At 34.9% G+C, this 25,193-nt stretch overlaps 1 protein-coding gene across 1 annotated transcript in view; it reads left to right on the top strand.

Moving 5' to 3' along the window:
* Positions 1-25,193, top strand: part of LOC101891409 (uncharacterized) — a 101,545-nt gene that overhangs the window by 2,987 nt on the left and 73,365 nt on the right. The window contains exon 4 of the mRNA XM_059124900.1: positions 24,399-24,532. Coding sequence (XP_058980883.1) covers positions 24,399-24,532 — 134 coding nt within the window. The remainder of the gene's footprint in view (positions 1-24,398; positions 24,533-25,193) is intronic.

Below are 25,193 nucleotides of genomic sequence, written 5' to 3'. Positions count from 1 at the left end.
ATTCAACCAACTCAAACCAATTATTAAACACTAGAATCTGGCCTACGACCCCATGAATGTAATTGCTAAACGGCTGGAGACAGTGGAGGTGTTGTTGTTGGAGATGGTGCAAATGGTTGTTCTGTTCACTATTACCCTTGCCATTGGTAGGGATCGCCTTTAAGAATGTGCTGGGTAGTTGTGCTCTTCTTTGGCAGCATTTTAGGCAGAAAATAAAACTTTTAATTGAAATACTTTGTACGAACGACGAAAAAAAAACAAAAGGAAAGAACAAAAAATAAAAAGCAATTTTTGTGACACATTTAAAAGATTTCACAGTTTTTGGCTGGTACAGCTGCTTCCATGGCTAGCTACCTTTTGCTGATTGCCTATCCACCTACTATTCTCTTTAATTGTTTTGTATTTGGATGCAACAAATATATACGAAAATTGAATTTAAATAGTTTTCAGATTGTTGCTTTCACTGGGGAATTTAGCAAAAGTGAAGTTTCCTCGAATTGGGTACGGTGATTTTACAAACTTTTACTCCCGGACAGTTAGGTGTTGGCTTGAGTCCTTTGTTGCTTGTCAACTTTGATTGCTTTAAAATTGGTAAATTAAATTATTCACTAACAAGAGAGAGGCTATCGAGGTACTCAATTGATGAAAGTTAATGAAATAAACAAAAAAAAGGACATGGATAATTAAATTTATTAACAAAATGTATTTGATTTCCTTATAATACATAGGTTATCACGATAAAAACCCGGAAACTTCAGTTTTCGAACTAATATTGTAAGGAAAAGTAAAGTAGTGCAAGATCTAATAAACGCTAACAGGAAACTTTCAATAATAAATAAGCCACTATTTTTTAAAAGCTAATTAAAATATAGAGCCGTTCTTTGGAAAAGTGTTATTTAAGGGGTGGCAAGGAAGTATTTTAATTATACGGTCTAGTTACCAGCCAACTACACACCAAGAAAATATAAATTTACTTTTTATATAATAAAAGTTCAAATGAGCCAAAAAGTTTGTAACAAAATATTGGTCCTGGGCATAGGATGTCCTATCCAGCTGTGGTGTCCGTCTGTTAATTTGTAATCACGCGTCAGGTCGCAATTATGGCACCTTTCGCACGAAATTTCTTATTAACTTAGGTACAAGGTCTGAATTGTAGATAGGAAGAGCCACATATACATTCCTATGTGCAGGACCAATATTTCGCGGTGTTTGGACCAATCAAACTTATGACACCACATAGTGTTGAAAGGTTATAAATAGTTAAATTTTTACACTATAATACTGACTCGACATAGTTGCTCTCCTTTTTAATCAATTGGGCGGTGCTGTTATTTTGAAGCTATATCAAAATGACACAATAGTCCAACGGATTGGTACCCGGAGATTTTGGTGGCCATTGCGCGCTGAAAATTAAGCTAGGTACCTCATTTTGTAACCATTCTTAGTGCGATGGTTCTGAGACCTGTTGGAATGTCCAAGGTCTGCGGCCAAAATGTTTGCGGCTGTTATGGCGGCCCACGCCATCACAATGGTCGGCGCTTGAGTTCTGGTGGCCGACCGAAGATGCACATTTTCAGCTGACCTCTTTGACAAGCAAAAACGATCATTTTGTTTGTTTACGAACTGCTGGTCAACGAATGTTTTCTCATCGGAAAAAAACAAATTTATTCACTTACGGCATTTCACCACTTACGGCCAAGCGAAGCAACTCTTTAGCTCTTTTAGGTCTATTTTCTTTCTGTTGCGTTGTATTTTCTTGCACTTTTTGGAATTTCAATGGGCAATTCGGAAAATATTGAAAAATGAGCTCGGGGTAATCATTTTTCAATATTTGCCGAATGGAATATTGCGATATATTCAGCTCACGAACCATTTTCGGCAACTGCCACGCGGGTTTTCTTCCATCCACTTCCATGATGTCGGCCTTCGCCGCCAATATCACGGTTACGAGCGATGGCACGAGACACAAAAGATTTATTTACATTTAAATGCTGGAGTGCTCTCAATATAGCCACTTGTGGCTTTGTGGTTTTCAGCCAAATATAATGAAATCACACTATCAGGCTTGAATTCCATCAGGAATAATTTTTTTTCTGGAGAATTCTCAAAAAAATTCTTTTGTACGCTTGTAAACAATATAATGAGCTGTCCCTGGAATAATTTTAACAGTCTGAAGTTGGTTGCAATTTTTTCATCTAACCCTGTATATGTACCAATTTAAAACTGAGAGACATGTTTAATCCAAATTTGAGGCAAATTAAGCACATATATACTTATATCTGGGGGTTTAAAGTGAGTATATCGAGGAAATACCAAGAGAATGGCAATGTTAATATATTCTCTATATATTCTATATTCTCTACACTTTAGTAATATATTAGACAACTCTAATTCACCATCTTCTTAAATAATCACTTCCATTTTAAACATCGAACGCTATTTTTTACCTTTAAGACCCCAGTTTAGCAACTGCTCTAATAATATTTTAATTGCAATAAACATTTCTATATTTTTTTTTGAACAACTTGATTAAATAACATGAATGACAACACCTTGAAACAACAACAACGACAACAAATTATACATTCTTATGAACTTTACTTATTTCGTGCAATTATTTCCTGTGTTAATAAACAATTCTCTGAAATAATTAATCTCTGTTGACATCCAACCATTCTATGTCATCTCTAGCTTGCTTAAAGTAAAATTGCAATGAAAAACAACAAAAACAACAACATGCTACGAATAACACTGTGCTCTCACACGCACCGTTCGTAATCAACGTGAATCAAGTAGCACCACTCCAAACAACAATTTGCATCATTAGTGTATTTAAGGAGAGCACAAAAATACACACTAAAAAGAGGTCTCACAACAAAATGAGAACAAAAAAATAAAACAAAATAAAAACACTAACAATTATCCTAAATACCAACATGACTGGCAGCAGGAAGTAAGCTTAAAGCTAAAATTATATTTAAGCCAAGGAGAGGCAGAAAAAAACTAAAGTAGTCGACCAAAGGGAAAAGTAAACAGAAACAAGAAAATGTGCTTAGTTGCGTATAAAAGGGTACAGTTAATTAATTCGTATAAAATTGTATTTTGTTAAATGGCACTGTCATTAGAGTCGTGTCAATGTAATTCATAGTTCAGTACACCTGTTGCTCGATGTATGAGTTGTTTCATATATTTCATATCACTCATACGCAGAGTTTTCATACAAACGACCGGTGTCCACGGAACTATGTACATAGCTGTCGGACTAGTGGCTTGGAAATGACAGCAGTCTGAAGTTGGTAGCAGTTTTTTCATCTAACCCTGTATATGTACCATTTTAGGCGGGTATCTCAATACGTTCGGTTGGTGGTTTTTAAAACTGAGAGACATGTTTAAATCCAAATTTGAGGCAAATTAAGCATATATATACTTATATCTGGGGATTTACTTCGATCGAACTAGATTGGCACAACTCCAAGTGTCACACCAAATGGTCAAGTCCAAATCTGTGGGGTGGGAAATTCTGTTTGGGGATGAAAGGTCTTTGTTTTGTCATTAGTCGTACTTCCGCGTTATAGCATTTTTGCCAAGTTAACCAGGAATTTACCCATAGGGTATTTAGTCATCGGTCTAACTTCTATTTATATGAAAGAATTTTTAATTTAGGAATATTTTTAGAGTAATATGTATTTTCTCACATATCGTTTAAATTTCTCTCCTCTTGATTTTATCTGCATTTGTTTATAAAATTCCCCAAATGGCCGAAAAGGCACTGAACGGCAAAAAAGTTTGTCGTATTCGGCAACTGTAATACAGATCGACCCCATGTCTTCCAAAAGGTGGGAAAACCAAAACAATATAATCTAGAAAAAATTAAAAATATTTCAACATAAATGCAGTAAAAATGTGAACCGAATGAATTTACCAATGAAATTCTTACTCGGCTACAAAAACCTCCCTAACTCGAAAGAATAATCACTGTAGTTGCTGGTAAATAAACATTACCAACACGAAAGTGGGGGTGTATGCATTTACTTAGTGTTGAACTGCTTACTCACTGTGTGTGTGTGTGTCACTGCAAGGAAACGAGTAAAACGCCAAAAGGTGTTTGCTCTGTCATCTAAATACAATACCCTTTGAAAACTTCTATGAATAAGCGACAATGGATGAATGCTTAAAAAAAGAAGAAGAAAACATGATAAATAGGGAGGAAACTTAAATGGATGTAGATGATGGGTGGCTGGGTTGTTGGTAGGCAAATTACGTCGAAATACCATGTTCTCGTAGTCACAATTCGTAACGGCGGACATCTCTAGCATAGACTTTGCGGAAATACTACTATTAGCGTGAAGAGCTACAGGTCATTAGATCTGGTATTCGTTAGCAATTTTCCAAAGTCGCAGTGCCAGTGACGGTATTAATTAAATCTCCTACCTATGGAAGATATCCTATTTGTAGGAAATCTGTTAATGAAATACCTATTAGAGAACCGTTGATAGTTCTTATTCTATCTTAAATCTATATGTGGCAGTAGTAGAAGACCTGCTATTGGTTCTATATCCGTAGTAGACCTGTTTATGGTCTTCTGTTTTTAGAAGATCTGTTAGTTTCTATTTATTGAAGACTTGTTTATGATGTTCTATCTGTTAGTTCACAACTGTTTGAGGGAAACCCACTTATCTACCACTTCTTTCTATATAGCACATGTTTATTGTCTTATATACATGGAAAATATATTCTTGGTCACTTTTCTGTAGAATATGTGGTTCATTAGGTTCTGCCAGTAGATTATATAGTAGGGTCTACAGACTGACTTTTTTAATGGTTGTACTTCGTGAAAAATATCAGTTTATGATATTTTATTTATAGACAAAAATATTGGGATATGCTATGATGGAATAGGCATTCGAAAGGTTAATTATACCCTACAACACTATGTGTTGGGGGTATTATAAGTTTGATTGGGCCAAAAATTATGTAACACCTTGAAACAGTGATTTCCCACATAGGAAAGTATATATGGATCTTCCTATCTCGCCGAGCTGAGTCGATATAGCTATGTATGTCCGTCCGTCTGTCCGTCTGTCCATGTTAATTTGTAATCACTCTACAGGTCGCAATTATGGCCCGATCTTCACGAAATTTAGAATGGAGGTGGGGCTAGGGTCAGAATAGAACCCTATTTATTTTGGAGACGATCGCAAAATATGGACCAAAAACTGAAAAAATGTCGGATTTTCCAGTAGCTATACAGGTCGCAATTATAGACCAATCGACGCGGAACTTCGCATGTAGCTAGAGTTTAGGGCGGGGAAGAAGCCTAATAATTTGGGTGGTCATTGGATAATATTTTGCGGGTGAAATAGACCATATCTTTTGTGTTGAAAAAATTCAAAATTTTTCATTAAACCGCGAATATTTTAAATCCCGGCAAAATCACAAAGCCATGACAAGGTTACTTCTGATCTTTACATTGATGTTAACATCCAACAAAACGGATATATAGCAAGATATGTGCGATATATATGTCTATCAAAGAAGATATGCTTGAAAGATCTCTTATATGTCGAGAACGGCGGAACTGATTTCAACAGTTCTCATTAATTCAGAATGGCCTCTTGGCAGGAAAGAAACAACGTCTAAAAAAATCGCATAAAAATATCTCTCTAAAGATGAAAATATAGATTTTTTAAAATTTTCTCATATTTTTTCAATTTTGTCATATTTTTGGCATATTTCCATTTTGAATTAAATATTTGGTAATATTTCTACAGCTAACAAGACTAAGTAGTTAGGATATCAGGATATCATATACAGATCGCATTTATGACCCGATCCTTACGAAATTTTGCATGGGTATAAGATGAGGGTCAGAATAGAAGCCTATTCTTTTTGGAGATGATCGCAATATATCTAGGGGTTGAAATGGACCAAAAAACTGCAAAATTGTCAGCAGGTTGTAATTATAGCCCGATCCTCACGCACATTTGAATTGGGGTTACCGGACATTGCAAAAGCCAAGCAGTTTTTGATGGCCATCCAAAAATATTCAATGTGCGAAATAGTTTGCCAACTTTTGTAGACAAAATACGAAAATGTCCATTCTTTGTAGAATTCACAAATACAGGAAAGAAGCACTTCTGACTATTTCGTTAACGTTGATTTCGTTGAAGAATATAGTCAAATGTCTGTATCTCATATAGATGCGTTTCAGCCAAACACCAATAATAAATGTTAATCTTTTGCCACTTCTGAGAGATTATAGGTCTTTGGGAAATATTGGTTCCAGATCTAGGAAGACCATTTACGTGCAACATCTACCAATAAATTGGAAATGAGCAAATTCGTTTAAGTTGCTATTATTCGAAAATTAGAGAACGAAACCCGATGGTTTTCTTTTATTATTTGTCACAATATCTTGCGGAATTCTTTCGAGTACAGTATATAAACTGTATCGTTTATTATAGTGTTGTAGGGTACTCAACCGTCGGCCCCGCTCGACTGTAGCCTTTGCTTACTTGTTTTTTGATGACTTATTCCGGATTTTTCACCAAAGTACAATCAACATTTATTTTCCGGAGTTCGTAATGGATTCCAGCTCTCATGACAGCAAATCTCTTAAAAAACCCACGTTTTATATATAACTCCCATTTAAGGTAAACATCTGATCTACAAAGATCTACATTTTCACACAGCCCTCATGTTAGAGTACCAGCCGCTATTTTGATGATTTTTGTCACATTTTTAACGGAAGATTTTTAAATTTGGTTCGTAATGGGTGTCACCTCCTAACACAGGAAATTGGTTATATAGATCCATCTCTATGTATAGCACCTATATAATGGTACATCTCAAAATTAATTTTTTAAAGTATTTTTATTTTACAAATTCTTAAGTTTCTCGCTCGAACTTAGCGCCTTTTTAATTGTTCATTTGACATTTTGAAAGGAAATAGTTAGAACTCATTCTTAAAAAAATGTTCGATGTTTGACTAGGCTTTGGAATGCTAAATCCCAATCCTAGTTAGAAATTTTGCTAACTGAAAGGAATATTATTTGGGTAAAGGCACTATTTCGGATTTTCTACACTCTTTAAACCAACATTTAAAACTACTGAGCAAAGCCTACCGTCAGACAGGCCAACTGTGGAATACCGTAGAACACAATAATTCACGTTAAGTTTTCTGTAGACCCATTAGGAACCTCAAATTTCATAATTTAAACATTTCCTGTGAAAAGTGTGACACAACTCATCAGAATATCAAAAAATTACAGGTACAGTGGGGACAATACCAAGACATAGACCTACATTGATAGTTCTATGCAGGAATTTTTCTTATATAATGGAAACGTTTGCTTTCAATTTACAGATAATTCGTGTTAGAAATGTGACTAAAACAGCCAAACAATTTTAAGTCTGTCGGTACAATTATATGGGAGCCTATACGAAAACGTGGAACTACAGGGTTGCCCATATTCGACGGACCCATCTGGCAACGCCATAACTTTTGACAGAGATGTCACATCGCTTAATAACATACCGCGTTTGAAGCGTCAGTCCAAGCAGGTTTTTACCATGAACCAATACACTCCACGCGAGCGCTCTGAAATAGTTGAAATTTACATTCAACAGAAGAAGTCAATTGTGAAAACTCAACGTGCTTTTAAAACATTAAAAATTTGAGAAGTGCGCCTTCTAAGAACACCATTAAGCGTTTATACGAAAAATTTTCGACTGGTAAGGCTCTTTCTAATCCGAAGAGGCCATATAAAAGTCGACCAAGGTTGAGAGGTCCCCAAGAACATCCCAAAAACGCTGTTCTCAGCAGTTGGGCATGGCTCGGTCCACTTACAACGGATTATTCGCATTGATTTGCATTTGTTCCCGTACAAAATTCAATTGACGCAAAGAATGTTGCCTGCGGACAAGCCTCGTCGATTGGAATGGGTCCAAAGAGTCATCGAAATGGCCGAAGATGACGAGCAATTTTGGAACAAAATTATCATGCCCGATGAAGCCCATTTCACATTGAATGGGACCGTAAATAAGCAAAATTGCCGTTTTTACGCCACTGAAAATCCTCAGGAGATTCAACAAGTGCCTCTTCATGACGAAAAAGTCAAAGTTTGGTGCGGCGTTAGTGCGAAAACGGTCATCGGGCCGTTTTTCTTCCAAAGTGAAATTGGCCATGCTGTTACAATCAATCAGGAGCGTTATCGCGACATGATGACCAATTTTGTGATGCCAATTATTCGTCGAAAGCGTATGAGGCAGTTCTGGTTTCAACAAGACGGCGCTCCACAGCACACAAGTCGCATAACAATTGATTTTCTGAAGAATTTGTTTCCGGGCTGTTAGATGTCGAAAAATGGCGATTTGGACTGGCCACCGCGTTCGTCCGATTTGACGCCGCCTGACTTCTTCTTGTGGGGATATTTGAAGTCAAAGGTTTACGTTAACATGCCAAGGACCGTAGAAGAGCTCAAGGACAACATTCGTGACGAAATAGCCGCTATTCCGGCCGAAATGTTGGCAAAAACGATGGAAAATGCAGCAAAAAGGGCACAATACGTAATCAACGCCAGAGGCGGCCATTTGAGAGATATCATATTCAAAAATTGATGTAAACAAATCTACTTGGAACAAATTAAATGATTAACATTACCAACCGCCAAATTTTTATTTTTTTCTTCGATTTAAAAAAAAACATGTGTCCGTCGAATATGGGAAACACTATATATAGACCTATTTCAATCAGACATAAGACTTTTATCAACCTGCTTCGTTTCTTTTGAAAGCTAGAGTTATTTCTACAGACGTACAGGCAGACAAGCATTCAATTGTACAAGGTAAAGAAAGCATTGGTGAATTAATTTCCATTCTATACGGTAAATTATTTGCCTTGAAAGTTTTAACCTCTTGTGGGGAAATACCAGATTTAGGGGCGGTTTCGCTTATTTCCGAAAATTTTATGGATTGACAAATTAGTGTGAAATCGGATACTGATACTTTATACTTTACGGATACTTTAAGGCAGACAGACAAAGAGAGACACAGATAGCTCCATATAGATTCTGAATATCCTGAAAAATAATTTTTTGGAGTCTAAAACCGTTATTTCATTGAGCTACTTATCGCTGGTATCAGTCATATGATAAGGCATATATTTATCTCCTGAAGGACTTATATGTATAGAAGATCTATGAATTCTTTCGTATTTAAAATATCTAGTGATTGTCTTCTACCTCTAGAAACCCCATTGAATATAAAAACAGCTCGACTAATTAAAATAAACATTCTATATTACCACTCAAAGACCAATGGCCATTTTTTTTTGCATTTTGACGAAAAAACAAACGAGTTTGTTTACATCTTTCATCATTTCTGTCTCACCTATTCATAATCCATACCAGTTTTTGCACTATTCTTTTGATACACATTGCTAGCAAGGTGTAAAGAAAATAAATTTCATTCTCCGCTTCGTCATTTCGTTTTCTTTGTAAGCTGTGTGTTTTTGTCTCGCGGCATAATAATACCGCTGACGTTTTTTTTTTTTTTTTTTGCCTCCTTTGTTGAGCTTGACGAGACTATGAGGTAGTATAAGACGTATACCGGCATTTTTTGTGGTGTCTGAAAAGTTTCCTTAGTAATTCCGGCGTTGTACATGCCAGCACACCTTTTGCACCGACATTGGTGATTGTTGTCGGGCATCGTTTTTTGCTCTTGTGTTCCGATCCTTAACGAGGAAAAAACCTCTTACCACAAACAATGCAGAAAGTATATTCACCCGTAAACATAGCGGTATGAATACAGAATGGTATGAACACCTACATACGCACCCAGGTACTGATAGATGTATGACCGCTGGCTAACATTTGGTCTGAAGAGCTTCTGTAGCAATCGTTTTTTTTTTTTCTTTTCTTCCGAGACGTTGCTTATATCCCTTTATTATGAGAAATTGGTCACACTTCTTTTCGAACCGAGATGACAGACGAGAGAATGGATGGATTTGAAAAGAGTACATTGAGAATGTATTCTACGAACACGCTTAATAATGCCTTAAGGTGTTCTATGTACATATACACACACATACAAACTATTTGACACAAATCTACACAAACACTTTGTCATTTATGCAGAATAGGTTTTTTTATTCTATCTTTCTTTACCAGAAAATCCAATTAGTTCTTTGGTAATGTTAGCATTCTAATGCTGTATTTTCCGCCTAAGGAATATTCTCCTTCTCCTTGAACTTTCCTGTAGAGCTTCATATGCAATTCTAATTTATGTAGTTTGTATTCAATTTTATTTTGGGGATTTTCTTTGAATCTCTACCATAAGGTCTAAGTGAAATGTAAACTTGAGTAATTTATTATCTATATATATAAATGAAAGTTGTGTTAGTTACTACGCTTATAACTTAAGAACCGCTGGACTGATTTTAACGATTCACACAAATTCGGAGTTGTCTCCTCTCCGAAAAGGATAATATCCAAAAAAATCGCGTAAAAATGTGATATATTAACATTTTCATTTTGACTTTTGAAATGTACAATAGTAATGTTTTATTTTGCATGATTTTTTCCATTTTGACTTACTTTTTTCTAATGTACATTTGTAGTGTTTTTTATATTTTATTTTTGAATTCGAATATTAATACCAATTTATTTAATTGAATTGATTTCTTGAGAACTGAAATTGATGGCGTGTTACATGGTAGTACCGAATTATGTGGTGGCGAAACGGAATAGATGATACCGAAATAATTTAATGCGGTCACACCAAAGTTAAAAGATAATTACTTTTTCAAAATCGTTAAAAATCACGAAAAAAAGAGATCTCAATGCAACAATTCGAAAAAAAATTCCAATGGAATTGAATTTTAAAATAAAATGTACATTCTATTGACAAACTTTGTAAGGATCTTTAAACAGTTGTTGTAAAAAGTCAGCGAACAAGTTGAAGATTTTTTTTTTCAATTTGTAATATCATATTGAATTCAGTGGATTTTTTGTGAACAAAATAAAGAATAATTTTTCACTATATACAAGTTTTCACCAAAAAAAAAAAAAAAATGAAATAAGTGCGAAATACGATGATAACTGACATCTACCTTTCAACTCCAGAACCTACATCGTGCTTCAGCTGGAAGATGCGCAGACATTTACACAAACAAAAATGACCGAAAAAGACTAATGCCATGTTTACGTTAGAACTTTTTGTAGGGTTAACCTACTTTGAGAGGATTTATTGAAGTAAAAGTAATGGATATGACAATTTAAATCCAAATCCAGTGGGTTAACCCTCATACATATAAACGTACTTTAATGGGGCTTATTTCAAAGCGTGGCCCTACTTCTTTCATGTGACAATAATCCGTCCAATGAGAGCTCAAAATGCAAAAATTTTGGGGGTACAATCAGTAAAATACCAAATATAAAGGGTGCAAAATAGTAGAGCGAATGAGACTTTTAGTAAGAAAAGGATTTCTATTCTTCTAAAAATTCTTCCTGAACATTTAAGATTAAGATCATAAATAACCATCGTATGATTAAGCCATTTTTGGAGTCTTCGCCACTTTCTTCTATTTTTGGCCCTTATTTGGCATCTTTGTTTCTAAGGGGGTAGAGAACTTCTTCGGAGTAGGGCCCATATTGGTCTTGACGACTAAAAAATTGTATTTATGCTACCCTGGGGTAAGGAACCATCGTACAGATAATTGCCACATAGAAATTTATTCATGTGAATTCCCCACATTGGAGTATCCCCAAGTCCACTTTCACATCTAATGTGTGGTCAGAAAAGAACAATTTATATTCTTTTGAATTTGTAACCCCCAAGAGAATATTGGTTGGGAACGTTATTTGGGATATACATCTATGTGAAATAAATTGTGAAAACATGAACAAATTACAAATGTAAGAAAGTAGCACGGAACCGAATATTTGTTGAATCGTCATTGAATTAACCTATGATGAAAAATATGGACTTTATGGGGTCTCCAATTTACAATTTAAATGACAAATAAAATTAGTTCCCATATTACGGTAATGACCTCAATTATGAGGTGGATAAACTAATCTTACTTATTTAAATCACGTGATATTTTTTCACTTTGACATGCTATGTTGTTCTGTTATATTTTCGATTTGGTCTCTATTTGTCATCTTGGATTATAAGGGGTGAAGAAAGTTTTCAATGTAGGTCGATGTTTCGCATTTTACCATATTTCAAAGTATTTGTCTAAAAAGGTGTATTTAAATAAAAATTGTAATAGAACCCCCTCAAGTCCACCTTTTGGCGGACAAACAAACCGACATGGTTAGGGGGACTTATGAGGACTCTAATGCACATACTGAGGTGCTAATGGTTTTAAAAAAGTAATTAACTTTGGCTATTCTTAAATCAATTAGCCCTCAATTATGAGGTGTACAAAGTACAGTAAATTCCAAATCACTGCTCATTTGACTAAAAATTAAAAACTAATCGACCAGTACGTGAACATTTATAACATTAATATTTTTGAATAATTATGCTTTGACAAATATGCATAATAGACAAAAACTACGGGCCGGCAACGCGGACCGGGCCAGCTAGTATTAAATAAATTAATGGACAGAGAGAGAGAGAGAAAGGGAGAAAAACTGAAAAGAATAGAATTCTTTGTTAGGTTGTCTTAAATACGAAACAAAATGTAAATCATTAAAGAATTTGTTTTACTTTAAAGTCATTTTGGCTATTTCCTTGCATGTGCTTTGAAGGATGGATACCTCCTCCTAATATTTAATAATTTTAAACATTAAACTGATTTAAATGCCAGTGGTTTAGCATTTATCATTTCTTAGGACATCTCATTCTAGTGATAATTTAAAATATATTTGTATATGTTTTGCAATATACTTGATATGTAAAAATTCTCATTTTGAGATTTTGTACTAAAAATAATTGGCGGCTAATTTTGTACGCAAAAAGTATGGCTCATTGGCTTTGATTAAAGTAACATGGACAGACGCACGGGCACATATATCAGTATCGACTCGCTCGTCTAGATACACAACATAGTGGGTCTATGACCAATTTTTCGAAATATTGCAAACTGTTTGGTCCAATCAAACTTATGGTACGCTCACAAAATGCTTTTGTACGTCATAAAAATTACTTAATATTATCTACGGCAAAAAAAAAAAGAATTTTATTTTTACACGCCGCTTTAAAAAAACCATTTTAAGCTTTTTTAGAACCGCAATTTAATTTCCTATTAGAAGTTGTAAAATTTCTGTATTTTATTGAGGAATGCTATGCAATCAGCATTGTCTAATTTAAATTAAATACATTATTTCATGATTGCCGTCTTCAAGAGTCAGGCTGGAATCAAGTGGCACCGAAGGATGTTGGAGAGAAACAAGAATAATCATCTCCAGCAAAAAAATGATTTTCTAAAGAAAAGAAAATAAATTAGGTGGGAATATGAATTTTCTGTAGAATAATTTGGAACTCATTTTATATTATTTATGAGAAATCAAGGATTTTGGATTAACCTGGATTAACTGAGGATCGTGGTCATAGTCAGTATTTAATTAACTCTCAGGATCACGTGTACACCCCTCGCATTCAAATGTTATCAGACAAAGTACAACAATTTCATTCTTGTTAACAAGAATCTATTGTTTTTAAGTTGCGAGAATACGTCACAACATATGCTCTCATATAAACAATCGGCAACAATTCATGTACATAGGAAGACATTAGGGGGACTCTCATAGTTTTTATTGTAACGAAAAGGAAATGTTAAAAAAGTAATACTTATAACCTCATATATATATATAAAATATAAATAAATATATAAATAAATCTATAAATCTATTTTTTTTTTTTTTTGAAACATTGTTACTGGAAAACCAGCAAATATACGAAAACACAAAACAATATGGCGTTCCCTTTATAGACTTTTTGCAAAGACATACAATTGTAAAGACTAGAAAAGAGGTATTATTTAAAGCCTATTATTGGGGGAAATGGGCGCAAAATTTTTAGAGTTTAAAATAGAAAAGAATCCTGATTTTGCAGATCTTCTGTAGGTCACAACTATAGATCAATAAACTAGGTATTTTATATTGGACTGGACATTTAACGGGTGAAATAGACCATGACTTGTATGTAAAAAAATTAGGTAATTTCCACTAAAGTCCGTCCGTCTGTTCATGTTAATTTGTTATCACGCTACAGGTCACGACCTTCACGAAATTTTGCATGAAGTTGGGGTTATGGTCAGAATAAAATCCAATTGCTTTTGAAAAGGGATGCTTACTATTTAAGGGCTTAAATGGGCCAAAACATGCAGTTGCTTTACAAATCGCAATTATAGACCAATCGACGCGGAAGTTAGCATGGACTGGAATGGGCAGAAGCGTTCCAATTTGGGTGGTCATTGGGTAATATTTAGCGGGTGAAATAGACCATAAAAATTGAGTTAAATAAAAGTCAAATTTTCCATTAAACCGCGTACATTTTTAATCCTAGCGAAATCACAAATAGGCGAACAGGTCAATTCTGACCGTTACGTAGATTCCGATAGTAAATATATCGGATATATATAGCGAGATATATACAATGTGCTTCTATCCCAAGAATAGCTGGACCGGGTTTGACAAATTTTGTCAATTTAGAATGCCCTCTTGTCATCTTCTAAATATTAGTATAGATTTTGTAGTATTTTGTGGTATTTTTTTATATAATTTTTTCGCGTGCGATTTTTTCAATTTGGTTTTATATTGAAGTATATATTTTGTAATACTTTTTCACACTACAACACAGGTTGGGGTTATTATATACATATTGCAATTATCGTACGATCTTCACGAAAGAGTAGGGTTAGACTCAGAAGGGCTAAGTCTATTGTTTTTAAAGATGTCCGCAATATATTTAGGCATTGAAATGGACTAGCAACTAAAAATGTTCCCGATTTTGCAGCCGTTATAAAGATCACAAATAGAAACAAAAGGACACGAAATCTCGCATGAAGCTAGAATCAAAGACCGCGGGTAGAATGGACCACTACTTTTGTGTGAAAAAATTCCAACATTACTTACAGGCTATATCCGAAATACACAAAAGGCGAACTTCTGGTTTTTTATGCTGGTTTCGTTGATGACTATATTCGTCAAATATCGTATATAAGCTAATCATATAGATGAGTTTAAGTTTGGAGATACAGAGGGGCCTCTTGACTTTGGAGATGGTCGCAAAATATTTGAGGGTTCAAATGGATCAAAATCAGAAAAATTTTCCTAATCACACAATTAAAACCAATTGACACGGAATTGTGCATGAGAAGAGAGTTAAGGACAGGGATTTCAGCATTTTGGATGAAGATTGGATTATAATTTCGCTGTAAAATGACCACAACAACTAACAGCACAACAGAGTGACAATGTCCCTGGTCAAGAAGCTAAGGGTAATACAGGGTTGCCCATATTCGACGGACCCATCCGGCAACGCCATAACTTTTGGCAGAGATGTCACATCGCTTAATGACATACCGCATTTGAAGCGTCAGTCCAAGCAGATTTTTACCATGAACCAATACACGCCACGCGAGCGTTCTGAAATAGTTGAAATTTACATTCAATAGAAGAAATCAATTGTGAAAACTCAACGTGCTTTTAAAACATTAAAAAATGTGAGAAGTGCGCCTTCTAAGAACACCATTAAGCGTTTATACGAAAAATTTTCGATTGGTAAGGCTTTTTCTAATCCGAAGAGGCCATATAAAAGTCGACCAAGGCGATCGGCCGAGAATATCGCTGCCGTACGAGTCAGTGCTGAGAGGTCGCCAAGAACATAAAAAAAAACGCCGTTTCTCAGCAGTTGGGCATGGCTCGGTCCACTTTACAACGGATTATTCACATTGATTTGCATTTGTTCCCGTACAAAATTCAATTGACGCAAAGAATCTTGCCTGCGGACAAGCCTCGTCGATTAGAATGGGCCCAAAAAAACATGGGTCCGTCGAACATGGGCAACCCTGTATCTGGGCAGTGCTCTATGTAATAATTTCGAAAGCAAAATCTTCCAAAATGGATTTGGACATAAGGTGGCTTCTAACATATTGTAGGGTTGTAGTGTATCACATGATCGACTATAGCCTTTGCTTACTTTTATTTTTTATTTTTATACCCACCATCATAATATGGAGGGTATAATAATTTTGTCATTCATTATATTCTTTATCAGCATAATATTCAATATCGATTAAACGATGTCCGTCCACCTGTCTGTCCATCTGCGTAAATCACTCTATCTTCCGAACGGCAAAAAATTAGGTTGATAAAACTTAACCTCGTAAAATTAAAGCTCCATATATTCGATATTTTGTGTCACACTTTTAAACGGAAATCTTTCACATTTAAAATTTTAAGTTCCCAATCGGTCTGTGACCGAAAATGACATATGCAGGTCCACGTCTTCGTGTAGGTCCCATACAACGGTTTCTCCTTATATTCGGCAGTTGATTTTAGTGACATTATTCACCGGAATTTTTTCAAGTTTCGTATTTGAATATAACAGTAACTTCCATTGTTGGAATTTTTATGATTATAGCAGTATTTTTCAACTTTTTTAAATTTTCAAATTCCTTTGGAAGGTTGGAGGTAATTTTTTTTACCTCACAACACTATGTGTTTGGGGTATTATATTCGGGTCGCAATTATGGTCCGTTCTTCAGGAAATTTTGCATGGGTGAAGTGTTAGGATCAAAATAAAAGCCTATTGTTTTAGAAGATATTTGAAAATTGTCTAGGTTGTGCTGTCGTCGCTCCTAAGGGCCAATAGATATGGCCTAGCACTTTGGATGGTCATTGGAAAATATATTTAGCTGGTGAAATATACCACAATTTTAGGCGAAGCAATGCAAAATTCAACGGAATCACAAATACATGAAAGGCTCCCTTAGACCTTAACTTTGATGCTGATTTCTTTGACGAATACAGCCAAATCAAATACCGATGAATTTCTAGAGATTGTATTTTGTTTGGAAAATATTGGTTCCAGATCTATGATGGTGGTTTAACATTTTCCTTTATTGTGTAGTAGATGTAGGAATGTTTCTTAAGGGAAATCTTCATTCTAGTCAAAATTGTTTCAGATCTGCAGAAATTTTAACATAAATTGCCGTCTTGGTGGTCGACCCCGCCCAATTAAAGCCTTTGCTTATTTGTTTCATGTAAATTTAAATGGAAATTTCTTTTTTTTTTTTTTTGTGACTTAGAGTGATATATAATGGAGAATATTCTTATGTTTGACTTCGAATCTCCGATATACGTGTTTTCTATTTTTTAACTCCATTTTCATAATCTAAAAAAAATTTCCTGTTATTATATTTTCTATTGCACAATATTATAAAGAAGCAAGAGGAACAATGTTTTGAATAAACACAAAAATTGAACTCAAAATATTATTTCTGTGAAGTTTCCAATTAATTGGATACTACCGTCGCATATGGTAACTGGTTCCATATGCTACGGTACCAATACCGTACGTATTGGTACGGTATATCATCAAAATGTCAAAATATTGACTCTGTAATACCCTATCTTTGCGTCTATGTCTTTCTTTACACTCGACACCGTCTGAAATGAGGATATAAATGATTACCCCTTATATTTGTGGAATTGGGACATTCAAAGTTTGAAGAAATTTGAAAACTGATTTAATATTTTAGGAGAGTTATTATTATTCAAACAAGTGGACCGATATATTTCATTTTCCCACTAGCTCAAATACAGGCATAAATATAGGGATGAAGAGAATTTAAAAAAAAATCGGATTTTTTTTTTTTTTTTTTTTTTTTTTTGCCAGACCCAGAATTTTTGTTTTATTTGTAAAAAGGCCAAGGAAAGGTTGTATTCTTGTAAAAAATAAGAATACTAAAGGCACCTTATTACCTTCTCTGGCATATGTAAGTGAGCGAGTATTCCTTCAAGATATTCAAATAATTTGATGTTAAACAATGCAAAGGGAAAAACATCAAGGGGAAATTACTGTCATTTACAAGGTTTATATATTTTATTCATTTGTATGTTACGGCAGTCTACAACTTTTCCATTCGAGACAACTCTTACGGTGGTAGGACTGCGGTGATGTTGCTTGTCGTACATCATCATCATCATGAACAGCAGTGGCAGGGACAAAGGAAGACACAGCAGCATAGACGACAACATCAATTGAAATAGCAGAGCACCAAAACAAACATCAAATCAGTCACAATGCTTAGCATACCACCCACTTAATGGCACATTGTTTTCATTGAATGTTGTTGTCGTCGTACAAATTTCTAAAGTTTGTGTATGATATTTTTCTTTGATTCTACTCATACACATCCTCTTCCTTGTCTTTGTCATTGTGAGGAGGATGACACGCTTTCTTAGACTGAATGAATGAATGAATATACTTCATTCAGTGTAAAGTATTTTGTACTTGTACTTCATCCATAAAATGCTCGAATAGAATTGTCATTGCAACACGTCTTACTACATTTCCCGTAAACAAGTCAATGAGATTGTATGTAGGTATGCCTGTGTGTGTGTGACTTTTGCGTGAAAATTAAAGGGTCTTTTGTAACTACGCACATGCACACACCATGGCACGTACCCGACTACAAACACCTTCATTTCCCAATTCAAGTACTTGTTTCCTGTCACACCCATTCACTTCCACACACACATCCATCAGAATTGAAAACATAGACTGCATTATAAGTTATATTTCTTGGAAAAACGTATTTGTTATCCTTAGCTCGTGATGATCCTGTCAAACATTTTATTGTCGTAGTTTAAATGGATAGGCGTATAGAAAATTGAAACTGAAAGTAGAAATGGCTAAGTAGTTAAATTTGATTTGCATTTTTTGTATAGAAAATTTTCAAATGGTCCGTATGGATTTAATGGTTTATCGTACTTTAAGATTTAACAAGTAAGTCGTGCGGAGTCGACCATGTGATACCCTGCAACACTACAATATGTTAGAAGCCCCCTTATGTCCAAATCAGCATAAAAAGGCCAGAAAATCGCCTTTTGTGTATTTTGGATATTGCCTGTAAGTTATTTTCAGTGTTTCGGTAGAATGGAAATCTTGGTATTTCTTCCCACAAAAGTAGTGGTCCATTCTCCCGCTGTCGTAAACTCTAACTTCATGCGAGAGTTCGTGTCCTTTGCTTTATATTTGAGACCTTTATAATGGCTACAAAATCAGGAACATTTTTAGTTGTTGGTCCATTTCAACCTCTAAATATATTGCGGACATCTTAGAAAACAATAGGCCTAGCCCTTGTGAGCCTAACACTACCCTTGTGAAAAATTTAGTGAGGATCGGACGATAATTGCAATCTGTATATATTATCCCAACCTGTGTTGTAAGGTGAACAAATATTACAAAATGTATATTTCAATATTATAAGTCAAATCAAAAAAATCGCATGCGATAAAAAATATGAAAAAATAAAAAAATGTCACAAAATACTACAAAATTTATATTAACATCATTATTCGCACCTTTTTATGCGATTTTTTTAGATTTTATACTTTTATACAGAATGCTTTCTAAATTGACAAAATTTCTAAAAATCGGTCCAGCCATTCATGAGATATATGCATTCTAGCTAACATCCCCTTCCTTTGCATATATACGTTGTATATTTTTCGCTATATATCCGATATATTTACAATCGGCATCTACGTAATGGTCAGAATTGGCCTGTTCTTTTATTTGTGATTCGATGATGAGCCCTAGGCTGTAGCCCCATGCTAACTTTCGCTTCGATTGGTCTATAATTGTGATCTGTAGAGCAACTGTAAAATCTGGAATTTTTTCAGTTTTTGGTCCATTTTAACCCTTAATATTATGTGACCATCTCCAAAAGAAATAGGGTTCTATTCTAACCTTAACCCCATCTCCATTTTCAATTTCGTGAAGATCGAGCCATAATTGCGACCTGTAGAGTGATTACAAATTAACATGGACAGACGGACAGATGGACAGACGGACGGACGGACATACATAGCCAGATCGACTCAGCTCGGCGAGATAGGAAGATCCATATATACTTTCCTATATGGGAAACCAATATTTCGTGGTGTTACATAATTTTTGGCCCAATCAAACTTATAATACCCCCAACACATAGTGTTGTAAGGTATAATGATATAATGTTCATCTTGAAAAGCCTAGACTATAACCAAAACTTAACATATACCTGTAAATAAGGCACCAGTTAAACATGGGAGTAATATCAACCGAATAACCGCTTGAAAATTAAGGTACACTAACTATTTTCTGCATTGCCAATAATGGCTTATTCCTTATTTTCCAAATAACCAAGTAATGAGTATCGTCGGCACAGAATGCATGCATCCGTTACAGGTTGTGATTTTGAAACACGGAACCGGAAAACGAAGGAAAAAAGAATCAGACATAAAACTATAAAGACAGGACAAAATGCATATGGGCTTTAATTTTTCTATCAGGTAATAGATGGCAGGCGACATAACAGAAATGCATTGGAAATTTTAGAAAAATATGTTAGTCCGATATCGCCGAAAAATGGCGGAAATACGCGGAAAAAAATATCAGGTATAATTGACATGCTCTCAAAAATCTATTCCAGAGCATTTCCTTGTAGATTGAATCGATAAAATCAACAAAAACCCTTAAAAAGCGTCAGCTCTATTAAATTATAACATAATGCTATGTCACGATATCGTGTCATAACATATTTTACACTGCCAACGCCATCTATTGAAGAAAAGTAACAATGTAATGTCCCATCTTCTTTGAAATAATAAAATGCGACTAAAAAACTTTAAGTTCTGGCTAGCCGTAAGGTAACGAAAACATTTTTAATACACCTTCTGGATTCAATAAACCCCACTTAAATGAAAATACAATTGAGATCGGTGGGGAATACTATTATAGTTTTCTAAATATCGGATGGTACTGTTACATGGAAACAATGATTTGATACTGGTGATAGAAACCATACGGAATTTTAAAGAAATCCAATATCTGGAGATACTGCTAAATAAGGGCTTTGGAAAAATGTGGACCTCTAAAGACAATATTATGCTACAGCAAATAAAACTCTCTACAAACTCCAAATACTAAATAATATATTGTATTACATTATACTCATTTTTGTGTATTTTTATACCCCCAGACATATGACTATATATCATTTGAGAAGACCAAAAACGTGGTTCATCGAACCAAATCCGTTTCAGGGTATTTGAAGGCGAACTAGGGATGTCCGTCCGTCTGTCCCCTAGCTGGTGCGCACGATTAATCTAAAAGGATGTACACGTATTGCTCCAAACTTGGTACATCGTAAAATTATTATCAGACTTAGATCGAGTTCGGAAATGGACAATATCGGTTCACTCCTTCTGGTACCATCCGCACAAAACGTCAAATTTTTCATTGAAAACAAGATAGGATCACCCAAAACATTGTAAATCAAAATGTTTTATCAGTCCTAGGACAGGTGCAAAAAGTGATAATTTCGCCCAATAAATACACAAAAAAAAAAAAAAAAGTAAGCAAAGGCTATAGTCATGCGGCACCGACCATATGATACGGAGCACTGCCCAGATATTACCCCTAGCATTTTGACCAGGGACATTTGCCCAATATTTACGCACTCCGTCATGCTGTTAGTTGTTATGTTCCATTTTACAGCTAAATAAAATCCAATGTTCATCCAAAATGGTAGAATTCTTCTCTGTTCCTAACTGTCTTTTCAGGCGTGTCGATTGGCTTCAATAGTGTGATCAGATTTTTTTTTTTGATTTTTGGTTTATTTGAACCATTAAATATTTTGCAAGAGGCCACTCTGTATCTCCAAATTTAGACTCATCTATATGATTTGCTTGTCTACGATATTTAACTATATTCGTCAACGAAATCAGCATAAAACAAGTAAGCAAAGGCTACAGTCGAGCGGGCCGACCGTTGAATACCCTACAACACTATAATAAACGATGCAGTTTATATAGGCGAGATACTCGAAAGAATTCCACAAGATATTGTGACAAAAATTAAAAGAAAACCATCAGGTTTCGTTCTCTAATTTTCGAATAACAGCAACTTTAACTAATTTGCTCATTTCCAATTTATTGGTAGATGTTGCACATAAATGGTCTTCCTAGATCTGGAACCAATATTTCCCAAAGACCTATAATCTCTCAGAAGTGGCAAAAGATTAACATTATTATTGGTTTTTGACCTGAAACGCATCTATATGAGATACAAATATTTGACTATATTCTTCAACGAAATCAGCGTTAAAGAAATAGTCAGAAGTGCGTCTTTCCTGTATTTGTGAATTCTCCAAAAAGTCACTGGAATGGACATTTTCGTATTTTGTCTACAAAAGTTGGCAAACTATTTCGCACATTGAATATTTTTGGATGGCCATCCAAAACTGCTTGGCTTTTGCAATGTCCGGTAACCCCCATTCACATGTGCGTGAGGGTCGGGCGATAATTACGACCTGCTGACAATTTTGCAGTTTTTTGGTCCATTTCAACCCCTAAATATATGGCGATCATCTCCAAAAAGAGTAGGCTTCTATTCTGACCCTCTCCATGCAAAATTTCGTAAGGATCGGGCCATAAATGCGATCTGTATATGATATCCTAACTACTTAGTTTTGTTAGCTGTAGAAATATTACCAAATGTTTAATTCAAAATGAAAATATGCCAAAAATATGACAAAATCGAAAAAATATGAGACAATGTTACAAAATCAATATTTTCATCTTTAGAGATATATTTTTATGCGATTTTTTTAGACGTTTTTTCTTTCCTGCTAAGAGGCCATTCTGTATTAATGAGAACTGTCGAAATCAGTTCAGCTGTTCTCGACATATAATAGATTTTTCAAGCATATCTTCTTTGATAAACATATATATCGCACATATTTTGCTATATATCCGTTTTGTTGGATGTTAACATCAATGTAAAGATCAGAATTAACCTTGTCATGGCTTTGTGATTTCACCGGGTTTTAAAATATTCGCGGTTTAATGAAAAATTTTGAATTTTTTCAACACAAAAGATATGGTCTATTTTACCCGCTAAATATTATCCGATGACCACCCAAACTGGTAGGCTTCTTCCCCGCCCTAAACTCTAGCTACATGCGAAAATCCACGACCTGTATATCTACTGCAAAATCCGACATTTTTTCAGTATTTGGTCCATTTCAAACCCTAAACATTTGGCGATCATTTCCAAAAGAAATAGGCTTCTATTCTGACCCTAACCCCACCTTCGTGCAAAATTTCGTAAGGATCGGGCCATAATTGCGACTTGTAGAGTGATTACAAATTAACATGGACAGACGGACGGACGGACATACATAGCTAGATCGACTCAGCTCGGCGAGAGATATAAGCATAAGTCTTCCATAAGATGGGGTACTTTCGATTTCCAAAAATGCTGTTTTATTAATTCAAAGTGATTGTTTTCTAGCTTTAACCGTTCCATCTACTAGTTGATGAATTGGTCAATCAGTCATCGCTTTACTTTTTTATGTAAAATTAAAAGCTGGATAGAGAATATTTTCTACATTTTAGGTAATATTACACCTGAGACCCATCTCTCATGTGATGGATTTCGAATAAGCTAAATGAGTTAAAAATGTCTGAAAATAAGGTTTTACCTATTACTTTCACCTTCCTGTAATTCCATTACATTCATTTCCTTTCGTCCGTCCCTTTTTGTACTTCCATTACCATTCGTAAAACCAATCACGTAAAGGGTACGTATACTTAACAATCGTTCTCATACGCACCCATTACCCCAAGTGTTTTTGAAGGTTTTTTTTTTCTGCCAAGTTAATATTTATGGTTCATTGGATAATTGCTAATCATTTACTCCATATACGCTGCTCTTATCTAAATGCAATGACCCATTAACTGACCAAACTTTTGGGATTTTTTGCAAACAATAAATTTAATTGGGTTAAAAAAGCTGCGATTTAACGACATGCTTTCAAAGGCATTCATTCATTTAGACCATTTAACAAAGCAACAATGTTTTATGTTATCAAATTGCCACAGTTGTCGGTTATAAAAAAAATCAACGACAAACTCCCAACTCGCCGAATGGAGAACAACAAAAAACATAACCTTAGTTCCTGACTTTATGCCAAATTCCTTGGGTCGCCGGTTTAAGATTTTTCTTCTGCACCATTGTATTTACGATAAAGCCGAACCAAACAGAACGGCAAAAGGAAATCATAATTCTTTTTCTTTAATTTCAACAAATAAAAAATGTATTCATTTATTTATGGTTATTATTGTTATTTTTACTCTGGCCTTCTTGTGTTGCTTTTTTTCTTCTTGCAGAATTTCCTGATAAACGACCCCAGCTATTTACGGACCATACACGATATGAGCCGGGTGATGTATTGCGTGCTAACTGTAGTACGCCACCATCTCGGCCAAGAGCTGAATTAAGATTTACGATAAACAATATACCGGTAAGTAACAACAGCTAAACAAAAAAAAATCCGCATTGAAGCTAAAAAAAATGGTTCAGAGAAATATCATACGAGAACACATTAGAGAAAATATTCAATTTTCACGCTGTATTGCATCGAAAGAAATCTTGCATTGTTTCAATCCTTCAAAAGGCGTTCCTTGCTAAAAATATTTAAAAGATGAGTTGATAAAAGTTTCTAAAATTATTTTAATCCCCAATGTTTCCCAAGTCCTCCTACACACTTAGAAATATTTTTCAAGAAAGGCGAAGATTGAAATCCAAGAGTTACGCGATGCTGTAATAGTTGCTGTAGTAGTTAGAAATAATCTTAAGAAAGATGTTTGCAACTACAACGCTACAATATGACTACAACGCTACAATATGTTAGAAGCCCCCTTATGTCCAAATCAATTTTAGAAGATCTGGCGATCTTCTCCAAAACCAAGAGACCCCTCTGTATCTCCAAATTTAGACTCATCTACATGATTTGCTTGTCTACGATATTTGGTTCGCTTTTTGTGTATTTCGGATATCGCCTGTAAGTAATGCTTGTCTTTTTTCACACCAAAGTAGCGGTCCATTCTACCCGCTGTCCTAAACTCAAACTTCATGCTAGATTTCGTGTCCTTTAGTTTCTATTTGTGATCTTTATAACGGCT

The sequence above is a fragment of the Musca domestica genome, unplaced genomic scaffold (genome assembly GCF_030504385.1).
Source record: "Musca domestica strain aabys unplaced genomic scaffold, Musca_domestica.polishedcontigs.V.1.1 309, whole genome shotgun sequence".
Taxonomy (NCBI): domain Eukaryota; kingdom Metazoa; phylum Arthropoda; class Insecta; order Diptera; family Muscidae; genus Musca; species Musca domestica.
The sequence above is the reverse complement of the archived record's forward strand: the minus strand, read 5'-3'. Positions and strand labels throughout refer to the sequence as shown.